Source organism: Leptinotarsa decemlineata, unplaced genomic scaffold, assembly GCF_025532065.1.
Source record: "Leptinotarsa decemlineata unplaced genomic scaffold, Ldec_3_MD MMD2_tig00000133_RagTag_RagTag, whole genome shotgun sequence".
Lineage (NCBI taxonomy): Eukaryota > Metazoa > Arthropoda > Insecta > Coleoptera > Chrysomelidae > Leptinotarsa > Leptinotarsa decemlineata.
In genome coordinates, this window is record NW_027412542.1 from 3,939,764 (window position 1) to 3,957,801 (window position 18,038).

The 18,038-nt window shown below is 35.4% G+C and overlaps 1 protein-coding gene across 4 annotated transcripts in view; it reads left to right on the plus strand.

The window, feature by feature from the left end:
• Positions 1–55: 55 nt before the first annotated feature.
• LOC111508079 (sideroflexin-3) overlaps positions 56–18,038 on the plus strand; it is a 36,408-nt gene continuing 18,425 nt past the window's right edge. For 2 of the 4 annotated variants that reach the window (XM_074172592.1, XM_074172591.1), the window contains exons 1-4: positions 9,465–9,814; positions 9,908–10,080; positions 14,971–15,243; positions 15,298–15,373. In XM_074172592.1, coding sequence (XP_074028693.1) covers positions 9,920–10,080; positions 14,971–15,243; positions 15,298–15,373 — 510 coding nt within the window. In that variant the 5' untranslated portion in view covers positions 9,465–9,814; positions 9,908–9,919. Of the gene's footprint in view, positions 195–9,462; positions 9,815–9,907; positions 10,081–14,970; positions 15,244–15,297; positions 15,374–18,038 lie in introns of those variants that run through there. The other 2 variants (XM_074172590.1, XM_074172589.1) reach the window with 2 other exon arrangements.

Here is an 18,038-nt window from a genome sequence, read left to right on the forward strand (position 1 = left end):
CCTGATTTATTTCTAGCTGTCCTAAAATACTGAATGGTATATACTTGACAGAGCTTCAAAAACCAAAAGTGACTAATTTTTTCTGTGGTAATAAGGCTTCAAGTGAAGATTCTGTTTTTAGTGGTTCCACTTGTTACTAGTAAATTGTGTTTTATCAGTAGTGTACAATCGTATATGTTGTCGTCCTCGTAAAGGTAGGCTTTTGTTATGTACACAATACTGTTTGCTGAACTGAGATATCAAAATATATCTCGCTTTCAATGTTTTCAATAAAAATCAGTTCACCAAAAATGGAATTATATTCCGAAATGATATATTCTAATATTAAATTGCTTGCTTTCGTTTGATCGGTGTTATGCAATAATCAATTGACTTTGGCTTTTTGATGACCTGATGAAACTATGAATTATGATTTAGATATTTTGGCGGTTTTATCGATTGCCTGAAATAGTCATTTAAATAACAGGTTCAGAAAATGCTGTTTTTTGAACGAATAGACAAAATTCTATGAGGAACCGTTTGCGAGTCCTGGAAGTCTGCGAGTCAAATAAACTGTTTTCAGACGAGTTGCGTACACCATTTTTTCTTCATTACATTTCTTTATAGAACAAAATTTAGAACATTTTAATTCTTATTTATATTAAATATCGTAATTTGAACATGAACAGAAATATTCCGATTCTCATTTATATTTATATTCACATGAAAATTCGAGTAATGTGTAATAAAGAGATTCAATTTGTTTGGAATGCTTGGTATATTCAAATGCCTTTCGTTGAAGTCAGGACAAAAAGGTAAAGCTTCCGTTTCACATTATTTGGTTTCATCTGATAATTTTTGAATGGTCCTGCCAATTTTTTTTCGTGAGTAAATTGTCTATTGTCTACATATCCTTCAGCGACATTGGTAGACTTTCAGCCACCGTATATCTTCACTGATTCCACCATCATCAGCAAATAACGTCGACGAATGCTATGGCCTGTGTAATTTTTAGGATAAGGAAAATTTGAAAGTTTTGCGATTCTCTATCCGATATCCTCAAAACTATGGATACCAACAGCCTGAAAAAATATTTTCCTTCAAAGTAATATTTTCATATCCCACAATCGTACTATTTTGTTAAAATTACATTCAGCATTAGATATGTTTCATTATTTGCTTCTCTAAAGAATTTGTTGATCTGATCGCTGTTGAAAACTTCTGATTTCTTTACTCTATAACCAACATTCTTCCTACCAAGAAAGGCGATAACCTTTGGGCAAGTGGCTGTTTACATTTTTTTTTCACTAAAATGGTACTTTTCAACATAGAGTACATGTTCCACAAGGTAGAGGATTTGACAGTCTCAGATTTTTGCACGAAATAGTTCAAAAATACATCCTCTGTAATAGTTTTACATTTGTAAATGATAATAATAATAATAATAATAATAATAAACGACTTTATTGCTTACATACATAGAACAAAAAAAATACACATATGATATGAATTTGACCCAAAGCAAAAGGCGAAGTTCAGTTTATAATATGATATAAAATCAGCTCATAAACTGTTCTTCCATGGCTGATGGCTGTGTTTGTTTGTTCCTCGACAGTTCGTTTAATGTGGTTCGTTAGTCAGTTGCTGAAAAGGTGTTAAAGTTCAGTGTATTATTTTCACAGGAAATTCACAAGTGGAAGTTCAGTGTATTAATTGTGTTTTCAGTTCACACATTTCCTAATATCTATCCATTTCGAGAACAAATCTTAAACGTTTCCGTATCTGGTCTTGATTTAGTAAATTTCTCGATCACTGTCGCTAAAGATGAAATTAACGATATTGGTTAGATGAGTCATTCCTGTCACCATTTCTATGCAGTGGTATGACCACTGATGTTTTCAGGAAGGACGAAAATATAACCCGAGAGAACTTGTACTTCTAGGGCGTTGTTTGGTAGGTTTTCAAAAATTCGAATTAGGGGTTATCCATTCCAGAAAATGTTTTGTATTTATAATGTTTTTGATAGTAAGTGCAACTTCGATAATACTGGTGTCATGCTAACTCGAATATCTCGTCAATACAAACTTCTTGCAGTAAAATTGAAGGGTTTCGTTAGGGATCTTGTTAGATTGTCAGCGATAGAACAGAAATAATAATCGTCAGGTCAATCACTTACGGCACCTGTTTGGTTATTACGTAAATCTTTCTGCGATTCTATATGCGACCTTAAAACCTCTGTTTGAATGTTTCATGAGCTTGAATAATGAGGCAACATAAACGTACCGTTTGAAAAATGATAGCGACAAAGTTGATAAAATAGTGTGGGATATACATTTTTTGAAATTATATGCAAACATTCGTCGGTCGGTATAGCCAGGTTGGTAGCCAGGCGGTTCGACGTGGGTACTTTGTTCACCCACTCAAAATTCACTGCCGTATCGGTCGGTGGTTCAATCTCTAGTCTGAACGATCGATTTTCACTTGCTATCATCCAACCCGTGTTAGGAATCACACGTTAAAAGGTAAGACTTCGTCAATCCTTAGCTCGCACAAGTTTTGACTTCTGAGGGTTGTCGTTCGTGAGGGTGCGACAGCTGGTTAACGAAAAACCAGATTTTAAACAGATTTTTCTAAAACATAATCATGATCAGTCTCTCATACATTAACCAACTAATCAAAATTTACCATTGCAATTTCCAGATGAGGAAGATATGTATATCAGAAGTTTCCACACGTTCCTTAATTACTTTCTGGTAAAATAAACTTTGTTTATTTTTCATTTTCTCAGCTCTGTTCCATCAGGTACATTAGGTTTCATTTTCATGAAAATAATAAAAAAGGTAATGATTTTAAAAGTTTTGTTGCAAGTCTGCTTAATATCAATAAACCAAAAAATAGAATTCTCAATAGAGGATTAATAGAGATGGTCCAAATGATGTAGACTAGGGTTTTCGAAGACCATATAATCAACGTGAAACCTTTTCTAAAGGATAAGAGAAAATTGGGATTGATGGTTTTACATGGCGAACACTTCTAAAACTTTGTTTTTCTCCTATGTATATCTAACTGACTATCCCAACAGTGAAGGCGACATTAGGCTTTTCCGTCGGTGCGTACCCCGCCAATGGTCATAAAAATTATTCCATCAAACCATATGTTTTCTACTTCAGTAATATGGCATCATATGGAAAATTTACGTATTTTTAGCGTCACTTCAATAACCTGTAACTACGTCAAGAAGAATTTTTGGAACAAAATAACTTGAAAAATCTTCCTCAAATTGAAATTCTAATTATGAATAACCCCAAATAGATATATCTGCTACTGATTGATCTCTAAAACAACATAACATAATGTAAGAACATGAAATATGTGAAGTAATAAAAGAAAATAAATTGATCAGTAGCAAATTATCTCAAAATATGTCCAAAATTACTAATTACAAACAATTCGTTACCAAATTTAGATCAATTCACTAAACTGCGAAAAAAAGTTTCACTATACCTACCATACATCACATTGAAAATTGTGAAGTTGAAATACCAACCAGATGCTGTTTCGAGACAACCCGAAAAAGTTTTTGTATATGTTAAAGAAAATTTTACATTATATTATATCCTGTAATTTTTTTGGTAGAGGCAAAAAAATGCACCTGTATTTTCCACCTGTTCATTGAGAGATCATAAGAGATCCTGGAGGGTAGTGAATTCTCGTTGATTTCCATTGAATACAACATATTTTCTGAATCTACCTGCAGATTGAAATCATTTTCCCATTTGGATAAATGAACGACTTCTTGCATAGATGCAGAATATCATTCTCAATAAACCACATACAACTTCTAATGCGATCTTGACCATAACAATTATAGATTTTGATTTTTTTTCAAATAATTCGATTTTTTGGGATCATATTCCATATAAACTACTTTTTTTCACTCATATAATGGAAGTCATATAGAAATTCCACAGAATTTATTCGTATCTTCTATAACCACGTGAACTGCTTATCTCCACTGTGTATTTTGATTGTTTTAAAGCTGCTTTCTCCTTTCTCTTCAGCACATTATATTATATTACTAGATGAATATTACTCTGGAGTTTTTTCCAAAACCAAACAGTTATTTCAACACCTCGACAGGTGTTTCGATCACCAAGTGATCATCTTCAAGAAATAGATCAAACTGCAGTTTGATCTTCCTCTTGAAGATGATCACTTGGTGATCGAAACACGTGTCGAGGTGCTAAAATAACGCTTCGGTGTTGAGAAAAAACTCCAGTAATATTCATTACTACACCGAAGTTTCCAAAGAGTGCATCACAAGTATATTGCTGGATGTTTAGGATCTGACAGTTCTTCAATGAATTTGATAACTTTAGAACTACCTTCATTAAACGTGGGTGTAGATCAGCGATTGAATTGGAAAAAGTATTATTTTAGAAAAGTATTTTCATCGTGTTCTCCGCAGAAAAGACATTTATATTTTCTTTTTTCTTTCGTTCTCTTTTCACATATTTTTTGGTAATAAATTTTCCGGAGTCATTAGCGATTCGACGTATTTTATACCAACAGAGTTACTTAGGTCAGGTGAGTGGGTGGGCCTATTCGACCCTCCACCGCAACCTGCAAGGGTTTATTGTGACCGATTCACACTCGACCAATTAAACTCAGCTTCTTAACAAAGCCGATTAGTTTGTATGGTGAGTGGTCTTTCAGGTCAGATGATAAGATTACGGCTCTGCCGAACTCTAAAAACCTGCATATGATGATTTAAATGACAGTGACTTGTGAGAAGGCCTGTTAGACATTGTAGTTCATCCCTACTGTAGTTAGTTTGGCAAAGCCTAAAGCGATGCCAATGACAGGTTCTGGTCCGAAACAGGATGCTTCGCACCCTGCTTCGCAAGCAAGTCAGCAGCCTCATTGCCTTCCAGGCCAGTTTGGCCAAGGAATCCAGACCAGAGATAATCTGCTAAGTCTTCCTATCAAGGAGAGTCGTTTTTGGCAATTTGCCACCAATTTAGACGTTGTTCGGTAGAAGCCAAGAGCTTCCAACGCCGCTTGACTGTCCGAGAATATTTTTATTGACTTGTGTATGAGGTTGGATTCTTCCAATCTCTCCGCACACAATTCAATAGCATAAATTTCCGCTTGAAATACAGTCGCATAGGTTCCTAGGTGGTTTGATATTTCTGACCTGGGTCTGCAACTGAAAACACCTGCAACAGAACCGGAAGGTCCATCTGCGAACTAACAACTATCTGCTCCTAATATTTCCTTTTCCCAGAGGATCCAGTCCTCTCTAATGGGGAACAGTACTGTATAAGGCATTTCGTAGTTGACAGTTGGAGGCATAAAATCAGAGGTCTTTTCCAGAATACTGTGACTTCCAGTGGCAACCAACAGTCTATTGCACTCTGCTTAAATTGATGTGTGCAATTGGCAATGTGCACAAGTCTATATGCACACTATATGGCCGCTGACGGTGTGGTACTAATGGCACCACTGATGGTCAGACAAGCCTGTCTCTGTAAACCATGGAGCATCGCCTGGGCCGTTTTCTGTAAAGCCTTCAGCCACCAGGCAATTGCACCATAAGTGATCATTGGTCTGACAATCATCACATGAATCCAATGGATGTGTTCGGGACCTAAACTCCAAGTTTTACCATAAATCCTTCGACATGTCCATAGGGACATGTGTAAATTTTTTTCAAAGTGAGCGTTACAGGTGAGTTTTCTACCAAGGACAATGTCAAGATATTTCACCGCCGTTCCAAATGGAATGACCTCACCATTGAGAGAAAGTGGCGTTAGATTTTATCCTCCTAGTGAAGGGGATTTTCACAGTTTTGCTGGGTTTGACAGACATCTGCTTACTTAGGCACCAACTGTGAACAACGTCCATCGTTCTTTGAAGGATATTACAAGGTACTCTTCCCGACGTGGACCTTGCCAAGATGACAGGGTTATCTGTATAAGCTTGCAGATCTAGTCTTCATCTGTCGAGGGCATCAAGCAGACTATCCATCACGAGCGACCACAGAAAGGGAAATAACAGAATTAGTACTTGTGAGATAAAATATGTTATGTCATCAGTGATTTTTTGGTATCTATGAGATTTACAATGATAGTTGTTGTTCTGGGTAAGTAGGTGGCTCGCATTGTAAAATCACCGTCAAACTGTACCTAATACAAAATTTTCATTATGAGTCTACTCGAAACTGTTATATCTCAGTGAATACTAATTGCAAATAAATTGCAAATAAAAGTGCACTGATTCATTTGAATCAGTGCACTTTTGCCAATGTAACACAAGTCAATTAATTACGTCAGCATTAAAATTGTGTGCTCGCTATTGGCGAAGGTTCTACCGGTGAGAAAGTTATCGAAGTGCTTGAAAATATAGTAGTATAGTCGAAGTAAACGATATTGTGCACATTCAAAGTTGGTGGTACTCTCAAAGGCCGAAAAAAATCAGCGAACTAGTCCACGTGGACTGTAATCCTGGCGGTTCGTATTGGATAATTTTTACTAACCGCGTTTTATGATTGGCTGAAGAGTCATGTTACGGTGACGAATATAAATCGGGAAATGCGGGGATGGTTATCGCCGTCGTGTTCACTTCAGGAACTGATCGCTATTTGAGTGGTGCAGTTTTGATTACTTGAAATTTTTGTTATCTGTTTAAAATGTTGCGTCCTTGGATAAGTACTAATAGTAAAGTGTGATAACAACGCACACTTTTTCCAGCGTAGTGATTCCAATAGCAATGGTGAACAATGCGAAACAAATATACCCGTGAATAAGATTCGGATGCATTTGAATATTGAAATGTATATAAGAATCTTGATATCAAGTTTGGTTTCGAGAGAAACAAGCAATCACATATAGTCAGTGGGCATACTTGAAGACTGGCTATAAATCAAATTATCTATGAACAATTCGTTCAGGCCAGTCTCATCTCCCTACACAGTAGGTTATTGGATTGACACCTATCAGAAAACAACTACTCCCCTGACTAATACCACATAGGGCGTTGGATTATATCCGACAGGTGTCAGTGCAGGATTCTTCACAGAAGTTATTCCTGCATATGCTGTTGGCGATACAAATGCCGCAATAGATTTTCAATTATTGGAACGCACTTGCAGACCGGTTTCGGGCTGTTTAGCCACTCGTCAGTGCAAGGTAGTGTATATCATCAACATAAAGTCGATGATTTCCGATAATTGAAAATCGAATTGACTCTTGACGGAATTCGATTTTCAATTATCGGAACAGCATATGCAGGAATAACTTCTGTGAAGAATCCAGCACTGACACCTGTCGAATATAATCCAACGCCCTACGTGTTATTAGTCAGGGGAGTAGTTGTTTTTTGATAGGTGTCAGTCGAATAACCTACTGTTTAGGGAGATGAGACTGGCCTGAACGAACTGTTCATAGATAATTTGTGAAACAAGCAACATCAGATTTGACCGAAATTCCTTCCTCAACTGTACGTGAAATGTTTGTTTGAAGGTGGTTGACAATGTTTCGTGCTGTATTTCATCAGTTCGGACTTCCATTGTCTAATATATTATAAATTGATTTGAAAACCCTGAAAAAACAATTCAAAAATTAATAAGATTAACCGAAATTAACAATTTTATTAAACAAAAAACTGAAATTACAAAGAAATAACATACAAGCAACAATCAAACAAATTTAAAAAAAAATTAAATATTAATAAAAGCTGAAAAATTAAAATTAAAAAATTTTATTAACAGAAAATGAAAAATAAAAATTAAAAGATTTCCAACCAAGTTATGTCACGACGTTTCGATTGTAAGTATCCGCAATCATGATAACTGGACTTATTCCTCCGAGATCTGACTATTTATAGGTCACTCGAGTGCTTTCACCTATCCCCTCTTTACTCTTTCCACTTCATTGGTTTTAGCGGGAGATGGCCGTTTGGCGGGAATTGGTCGTTTTTCGCTTGATTAGAGGTTTCCATATATTACGTATCTCTACGCTAGCTTGGCTAAATGCGTTGTTAGACAACATATACGCGGCTTTTTTGAATTTCCTCCTAAACCAGTGTTCCTCTTTGTGGATGATTTCAGCTTGAGCCCACTCGATGTTTTGTTGATGAGCCAAACATGCTCTGCTATTCCGGATTTGCTGGTTTCTCCTCGCTGTGTGTGTTTCTTGAGCTCAGCAATGCGAACTTTCATTGGCTCAGCACAAAAAGGCATACATAAATACAATAGTATGTAAATCAAACCTCGCAACACACGCCATACAAAACAAACATAATTTCCCCCCACCAGAGAACATAAAACTCATAAAACAAGTCAACAAGGGAAACCGCATGGACATTTGGGAAAACTTGAACATCCATAAATTTAACAGTCATAAATCACTTATCGAGGAACAAGTACAAATCAAAACACAACAAGACCTCACAGTCAATATATTAAACAAAACCATGCACATTCCTAGAGAAGATCTAACACATACATATATATATATATATATATATATATATATATATATATATATATATATATATATATATACATATATTTATGTGAGTAAGTAGTATTCAGAAGTATTTTCAATTATCATCCTGTTAATCATTTAAACCATCAAAAACCGCATGGGAGCTGACGTCCAGTTCTTCCGCCATCCCACCATCCCACGCATCATTTGCGATAGGAGTCTCCACCAGAGTTCTCAAATCTTTATCCTGGATAACTGTAGGTCGACCGCTTCGGGGCTCATCTTCGAGGCTAAAATCTCCGAAACGAAATTTCACAAACCAACGTCGAATAGTGCGTTCATCAACACCATCATTTCCAAATGTCTGGTTGATTTTTCTGTGTTTCAGCAGCGCTTTGGTTCAATTTGAATTCGTATAGAAAAATACACTGAAAATCGTTCAACGACATCATACAGTAATGAGCTGAAAAGAGGCAAAAAATTAAATTTGGGGAAAAATTAAACAGCATCAATGTATAGAGTACAAAATTCTCTATGGATTAGTATATACAACGACACAGTAGAATAAATATTTACTGAATAAATATTTACTGAGATATGGATCTACAAAAACTCATGGCAATGAAACAGACAAAACTTTCGAAACAATCTAATAACAGATAAGGTCGAGAGAATTTATCTAGTTGAAGCTGGGATGATTCTGCAACGTTACATAGTTGACGGATTGCGAAAAGCCATGATGCTCCCTAGGTGGCTCGGAGAGATTGTAACATTGCTAATGACCAATGCAGTCGATGCCAATGACACTCCAGAAAAAAAAGATTAGGGTCCTTAAGCATTTCGTTCTTATCTTCTAACGTGTGCCTTTATTTACAATTTTGAAAAAAAGTATCAGGGAGCATAGCCAAACAATTGAAACAAGAATAGAATAGCGCACAGTACACGATCCGTACAACAATACGAATACAAATAGTTGGTATACACGAGAATTTGAATCAGTTTCTCGGAGATTCGCGTGGATGGAATCGATAAAACCGCGTCGTCGCTTGGCATGTGATTTGGCGTGGAGCAAAATTCAGTTTTAATAATAAATCAATCGGCAACCTCCTTTTTAATACGTTCGTTGATTGAACTTTGATAACCCCAAAAATTATTAACAGTCAAGTCTGATATGTCACAAATTTAATGACAATTCGATACTTCATTCCCATCTATCAATGGGCTGGATTTGGAATTAATCAGTTCATTTTCTCCTGACATGAATCTCACTAAATTCTAGTAATATTAAACACTTTTGCATTCATACAAAAACTTGCAATAACATTATCATTCGAATAACACAATTGGTAAGTTATCTTTTATTTGACCTGCTAAAAATAGCTTTCATAATTTTCGAATATCAATTTTCACTTGAGTGTGTTAATTGACTCGAATTTTAGGTGTTGTACACGATGGAGTGCCAGGATCTCAAGATAAATATAGATGAACCAAGATATGACCAAGAGACGTACATCGGAAGGGCGAAACATTTCTTTCTCACCACCAATCCTTTGAACATTTTCGTATCGAATGAAAAACTAGAGGAAGCAAGATGTTTAGTGCAAAAATTCAGGTGAGTCACATGTTTTCTTCCAGAAAACTAGTGTTGATCCATTTGATGATTTTATTACATAGGTTATCTCATACTTGATTACATCATTGGCAAATCTCAATAGTTGAAATGTTAGTTTTTTCAAAGTTTACACAACCTCACTTCGAAATTCATAATAAAATTCCAACTAGCTCAAAACTGATATTATTAGATTCGATTGGACTTTAATTACCATGTAGAAAAATGATAACCTCTTTAATCGATATCGATGATAGTATGAAAATTACCAAATACATACTTCTGAATCAGTATTTTAAATAATGGTATTACAACTTGCAAGAGTACCCCAATATTAAATATGTGACGTAGTATTAATACGGACATATTTATCAATTTGGACTTGGATAAAATTGCAGCTCTCTGATTTTTTAACCAGACGTTAAGTTTATCGTAAAAATCTCACGAAAAGTCCGAACAAATCTCACTGAAGCTTTTTTTGGAAACTTGTGTCTATTCTATAGAAACTTTCATTAGTTTTCGTCTTACTTGACCCCTTGAATCAACCGAGAGCAATGTCCGAGGTCTCTTCAAAAAATAAGGTGAATTTTTATTTTACGCAAAAAATATTTATTCATTTATCAATTTGAATTATGTCCTGTTTAAAGTAGTCCTCTTCAGATATAATACACTCATGCCAGCGTTTTTTCAACCCTTGCAGCAGTTCTGATATGCAGTTTTTGATATGTCCTTGAACTCTCTCAGCGATTCAGGTGTTATCTCCTCGATCGTCACAAAATACCGTCCTTCTGTGGGTCCCTTTAATCTTGGAAACAGGAAAAAATCACAGGGGGGCAAATCTGGTGAAAACAGTGGCTGAGGCATGATTCCGGTGTTATTTTTGGACAAAAGATTACAAACAAGCAATGACAAGTGAGCAGATGCACTATCGTGATGCAAATGACATGAATTGTTTTTCCACAATACCGGACGTTTTTGGGAAAAAAATTTTGGCTTTCTACTACTACATCTTGATACAAAAAAAATGTGTGAATCTTCTAAAGAAAGGAAGGAAGCAGCAATCAATTCCAAAAGAAGTAACTCTATACATAAATGTGTATATCATGCAAAGAAGTAACTTTCACACAAACTGAAAGAAAAAGCCCTCCTGAAGCAGCTACTTTCATATAAACATTGAATTACACAAAAGAAAAAGTATTTGTTATGACTGGATCGCCGTTGAGGTCATTCATCAATTCCAGAGCGATGCTCATGCGACGGTTTTTTTGTTCAAAATTCAGCAATTTCAGAACGAACTTCGCTGCCACACGCTTGATGCAAGAAATTTCCAAAACAATTCCACGGCATGAGCCTACGGCTATGCCGACATTCTTAACAACTTCTCTAATAGTGATTTGACGATTCTCCATAAAAAATATCTTTACTTTCTCAACATTTTCATCGGTTTTTGATGTGTTGAGGCGTCCAGGATGTAGTTATTTACATCTCCTCGAACGTCTGTGAGAAGCTTGTACCACTTGTAAACATTTTTCTGACTCAGAGTACAATCACCGTATGACACTGCCAATATTTCAAGTGCTTTTGAGTACTTAAGTCGCTAATCGAATGTATATAGCCCGCCAAATTTGAAAACTCACCTTATTTTTAGAACATACCTCGTATGTCGGAAATATGTGGTGAACTATACGAATAGTTTCCCACTTATTCTGGATTCAACTCCATACACCGAAAATTATATTTTTCGAGAACCTCATCATTTGGGTACGACGTCTTTATGAACAGAGACAGTTTTCCTGTCATTTACAGTGATTCGAATTCAACGTAATTCGCTTTTTTCCCAATGGTCTTGAACTTTTTAATGGATTCGTATTGCAACGTATTCCCTTTCTGAACCAGACTGAACAGGGTGTAGAATGTACTGTTTCCATGGAAAAATATTACTTTGATTTGTGGATAACAGAAAATTCAAAAAAGTAGGATATGGTCTTGTGTAATTTGAAACGGGTATGTTTCATTAGTTCGGACTTCCATTGTCTAATATGATATAAATTGATTTGAAATACCGGAAAAAATCTGTAAAAAATTTAAAAAGAAATTAGCTGAAAAATAACAATCATATTAAGCAAAAAACTGAAATTACAATGAAATAAAATACAAAACAACAACTAAATGAAATGAAAATTAAAAATCGATGGTGTTTAGATGTGGCTATGGTGTTTAGATGAAGATATTGTTCATCTTTTAACGGGGAACATGAGGGCCTCATTCGACAGAGTGTGTGGGCCTTCTATATCGGGAGGGGTCGTCTACAGCATAATCCATAGCTTCCGTAACTAACGGATTATCATGGGTTTCTGCGCAATCAAAGACTTGCTGATTCCTCGACTGAATGGACTGCTTAATGGAAGGCAGCTGAAAATCTCTGCGGATGGCTTCATTCTGTACGAACCACGGAGCATTAACTGTCATCCGTATTAACTTATTTTGTAGTGTCTCCAGAATGGAGATATTAGAGAGCCGCTCGTCCCCAGACGCCTGAAGCTACATGATGACAGGCTTGAACATCGTTTTATAGATCGTAATCTTGTTTTTATGGCTTAATTTGGAACGTCTGTTGATCAGAGGGTACAGACTTTTGATCCGACCCTCGATCTTTGCCTTCACGGTTGTGATGTGTGGGTTCCAGGTGAGCCTACGGTCTATTAGAAGGCCGAGGTACTTTACCCGCGCTTGTCAGTCGATCTTCCTTCCAGAGATCCTCACTTTTCTGGCCGGAGAAGATATCGTTCTTTCCATGGTTATCGCCTAGGTCTTATCCGGGTTAGGAATCACACGTTGAAAGGTCAGACTTCGCACAAGTTTCTCAACTTCTGAGAGTTGCCGTTCGTATGGGGGCGACAGCTGATTAACGGAAAAACAGATTTTGAACATATTTTCAAAACTCGGATCTTCCATTCGAGGTACCAGCGCTCGAGGTCGTCCAATGCACGTTCCATGTAGACGACACCGAGCTCCGGACCCATGGAAGATGAGAGAAGAGCCGTGTCACCAGCGTACAGGGTGTACATATTCCTCCGAGATCTGACTATATATAGGTCATTCGAGTGCTTTCACCTACCACCTCTTCCCTCTCTCCGCTTCATCGGTTTTAGCGGAAGCTGACCGTTTGGCGGAGGTTGGTCGTGTTCCCTTTGATTGTTTTACAAATTATTTTTGGTATTTCAAATCAATTTATATCATATTAGACAATGGAAGTCCGAACTAATGAAATGCACCAAGAAACATTGTCAACTACCTTCAAACAAACGTTGAACGGGGTATATTTTTGAGAGATTAGTTTTAGCGAAAAAACTTTCGGAATTCACTTCCTCATCTTTATACAAAAGTAAATGTCGAAAACTTACAAACGAAGGAAAAAATCAAGTGAATTTGAAATAAACTCTCCACAAAGATATGTAGTGCATGCATGAAAGTTACTTTGTGGCCGAGCCACAAGCCATACCGAAACAACTTCCTTCACATATGAACATTGAATTATATGAAGACACTTCTTCCCTATTAAGTTTGCACTCCAAAAATTCTAAATGGAATTGAACCAGATATCATTCATAGAAAGCTACACAAGATACGAGTAATATATGAAAAAATTATGGTATGAAATTTCACGTCAGGTTAGATCCGAAGTGAGTGGATCTATTTGACACTCCACCGCAACCCGCAAGGGATTATTTTGGCTCACACCTATTCACACTCGACCAAATAAACCCAGCTTCTTAACGAAGCCCATAAGTTTGTATGGTGAGTGGTCTTTCAGGTCAGACGGTAAGAGTACGGCTCTGCCGAACTCTAAAAACCTGATTCGGTCCTCAGCGGGGCAGGCACCAAGTATATGCTCTGCTGTTTCATCGTTAATGATGTAGTCGGATAGTCAAGGTGCAAAATTCCCACACGCGATAACCTTCTCTTATGAGGGTTTTTGCACGTCAGCTCTACCTGACGATGCCTTAGATTCAATCGTGCAGGGCTTTTGGATCAGAAGTTAGGGAGTTGGGAAACTCTCGCTCCCGATCTAAATTTACAGGGAGGTCCGTTGGAGTCATGAGCTCGACATCCATCTCCTCTGTAGACTCGCTCCTGATCTTAATTTACAGGGAGGTCAGTTGGAGTCGTAACCTCGATATATATCTCCTCTGTAGACTCAGCGTCAAAAAGAATTTTTAAGTTTACTCTGTCCATAAAAGTCCCACGAGTAGCTAGGAAAAGAAAGTAAATCATGGCAGAGCCCCGCATTACCGTGACAAGGCGATGTTATGACGAGAGGGCCCCGGTATCTCGTAGCACCGTATAGAAGTAAACAGAAGGTTCCGTAGAGACAGCTGATAAGCTCATTGTCATTCATCCTATTTTATGTAAACGTTGGGATCAATCAGCCGTATATTGTTAATAAAAATGACCATTGATATTTTCCGATTCCGGAGAGGGAGCCAAGCCCAAAGAAGGCAGAAGGCGCACGTGTTAATAAAAAAAAACACTTTTTTCAAATAAAGAAATACATGTAAAGTCAGTTCGAATTATTTCAAGGAGGATGCGTACAGTACCATCTGCCCGCGAATATATCAAGCGATAATGTCGATAATTCTGTCAGATACAGATCCCGAGTTCAAACGCGAATAAATATGAAATGAAAAAAGGAGAGTTACAAACGAGCAAACTGACAAACAAATAAACATACATACATACATACAGGTGAAGCTAATGAAAGCGTGTTAAATAAAAAAACTGAATGGTATTCATTACAGCTGTAAATATTTTCCAGAATACCTTTCTTTTGAACAGTGAAACAGTAAAAGCGTCTCCACTTATTGCATCTTCCTCATTATCATCCAATTTCAGATGCCACGAACCTCTACCTCCTGGTATAACTGAAGATAAATTATGGAGAGCCAAAACCATATACGACTCAGCTTTTCATCCAGACACTGGCGAAAAAATGAACTTGATAGGTCGAATGTCAGCGCAGGTTCCGATGAACATGCTAATCACCGGAGGAATGATCACCTTCTACAAAAGTACTCCTGCCGTTGTCTTTTGGCAGTGGTTCAATCAGTCTTTCAACGCTTTGGTCAACTATACCAACAGGAGCGGTGACATAAAACAAACAGATAAGTAGGTGTTATGACAGAGCATTCAATTTTTGATGCAGAATTATTACCATTGCAGGCAATTATTGATTTCATACGTGTGCGCAACTGGTGGAGCTGTAGGAACGGCATTAGGACTCAACAGTTTAGTGAAGGTAACAGAAACGATACTTGAACATACTCATAACTCTAAAAATAATGTTCCACAACAGACTATAATGCCCCTGTTTTTTCAATAAGTTATAGATACACTTTAACGACTAACAAACACCTACACTTTAATATCACTTCAATATCTGTCAAAAAGTATTAAGATTAAATAACTTGTTCATTTTTCCTCTTGTAAAGACTCTGGAATTGACTTCTCAACATTGCTCTTTCTCTTCAAGTTACTCCATCCCGGGTAATGCATCTGCGTCTTAACACTTCTTAATTCAATGTACTTTTACCTGTAGTAATTTTTGGAAATGCTAAAACCATTTATAAACGCAACTGCTGGACGCTTGATCTTGTAGTTGCTTTTTGGAACTCGAGCCAAGATATTTTTTATGCGGAATTATCCTCTTCCTTGATTAATGTGTAGTTGTTCCAGTAAATCTTTGACTTGCGTTTTCGATAAGAGCGATAGATGTGCTACCGTTATCTCGCTTAGGCTCTTCCATTTGTGGTACAAAAGGCTATCGCATAGACATAGAGCGAATCTCACTGAATCCAATTACCTTTGATTGCTATGTAATGCTTGGAGACTTGCTTCCTATCAGGTAGAATTTTATTGTTGCGCTAGTTTCTAACCTGTACTTATTCAGTTGAGTTGTAAAACAACGTAAGCTGAGCTTTGCCTTCCATCATCATATTAATTTTTTTCAATCCTGTAATTTGTTTGATCGATGAATAAAACCCATCTATTATTATTATTTTTCTTTCCGATGTTGGTGATTTAAACCTCCTCTCGGGTGATTTTGTCTAGGATATTGATGTTTCTTGAGAATGGGCAAGCTAAATATCCTCTTACTTGACCACTAGTCTAATCAACAAGTTCAAAAACTTGGAAAATAAAGATAAAGGTCCTAAAAATATGAGCGATAGCTCATTCGATTCGGAATCACCTCTAGAAAAATGTTTCTGAAGAATTTTGGTGTAGGTAAAAAATTGCAATTGTTGTTAACAAAAAATAAGATTTAAAAAAATGGTATTTAGTTTTTTGTTAATAACTCAAAAAATATTAATATTTGAGAAATTTTGAAAAAAACTCTTTCCGACTCCCGAAACTCTATCTCCATTATTTATAATTTTAATTTGACGTTGAAAATAGGATTTCTCGCAACTGTTACGGCATGCGCGCGCTGCCGCTAAAGAGAGTTTATCAAAAGAAATACTTTTTTTATAACCCAAAATGTCATTTTAAAAATTTGAAAAAATCTGATACCTTCTTAACACTTGAATGAATCGAGTCCCGTAGAAAAAAAGTTTTGTCACCATTTTTCAAAAAGTCATTCAATTGTTAACTAACAAATTTTTCCCAATCTCCGTTGGCATAAATGATGGAATAAAATGTATAAATAATTGGCCTATATATTTTAAACTTCGTGGAGCCCTTTAGCCCTTTTGATATATATACTTCATTCGATCCTGCCATAAAAGTTCATAAAATTTCATTAATTTGTTAATTATGATTTCTTATAACTATTGCAAAATGAAATATCTGAAAATTGTTGATGAAAATGTTTTTCCAATTGATATTTAGCTATGTCTGTTTTCACATTAGACAATGGCGGTTATTAACATAGGATATGAATTTTTTACGTAATTTGTTTATTATTTTGTTTCAAAACAAATTGAGAAGTTCGATATTTTTGGATTTTTTTTTGCTATTTTGTTGTCTAGAGATAATAATGATTAAAAAAAATTTATTTCCTCCTAATTTTAATTTTTAATTGTTTAAAATCGATTTTTTTATATTTCGATTGTTTAAATAATTACTTAAGAAATAATTTAGGTTTTATTTTTTTTTCATTTATTATTTAATTGTTTATTAGTTCAACAATTTGTTATAAACAAATATTGACCAACGTTATATTTTTTTTCTGAAGCAGAAAAAATTATAAAAACAGCTATATATAAAAAAGTGCCATAAACATTTTTTTAATTTATTATAATATTTTTTTATGGCACTTTTTTATATATAACTGTTTTTATATATTTTTTTCTGTTTCAGGAAAAAAATATAACGTTGGTCAATATTTGTTTATAACAAATTGTTAAACTAGTGAACAATTAAATAATAAATATTTTTCTGCCAAACTATTTGAAAGTGTGAATTATGATTTTTAAAAGCAAAATTATTTCTCAACTAATTATTTAAACAATCGAAATATAAAAAAATCGATTTCAAACAATTTAAAATTGAAATTAGGAAAAAAAATGTTTAAATCATAACTATCTCTAGACAACAAAATAGCAAAAAAAATGTTTCAAAAATATTGAATTTTTCTATTTGTTTAAAACAATTTAATAAACAAATAACGTAAAAAATTCATATCCTATATTAATAACTGCCATTGTTTAATGTGAAAACAGACATAGCTAAATATCAATTGAAAAAATAATTTTGTTAAAAGGGCTCCACAAAGTTTAAAATTAATAGGCCAATTATTTATACCTTTTTTTCCATTATTTATGACAATGGAGATTGGGAAAAAATTTATTTATTAACAATTGAATAACTTTTTGAAAAATGGTGATAAAACTTTTTTTCCTACGGGACTCGATTCATTCAAGTGTTAGGAAGATACTAGATTTTTTTCAAATTTTTAAAATGAC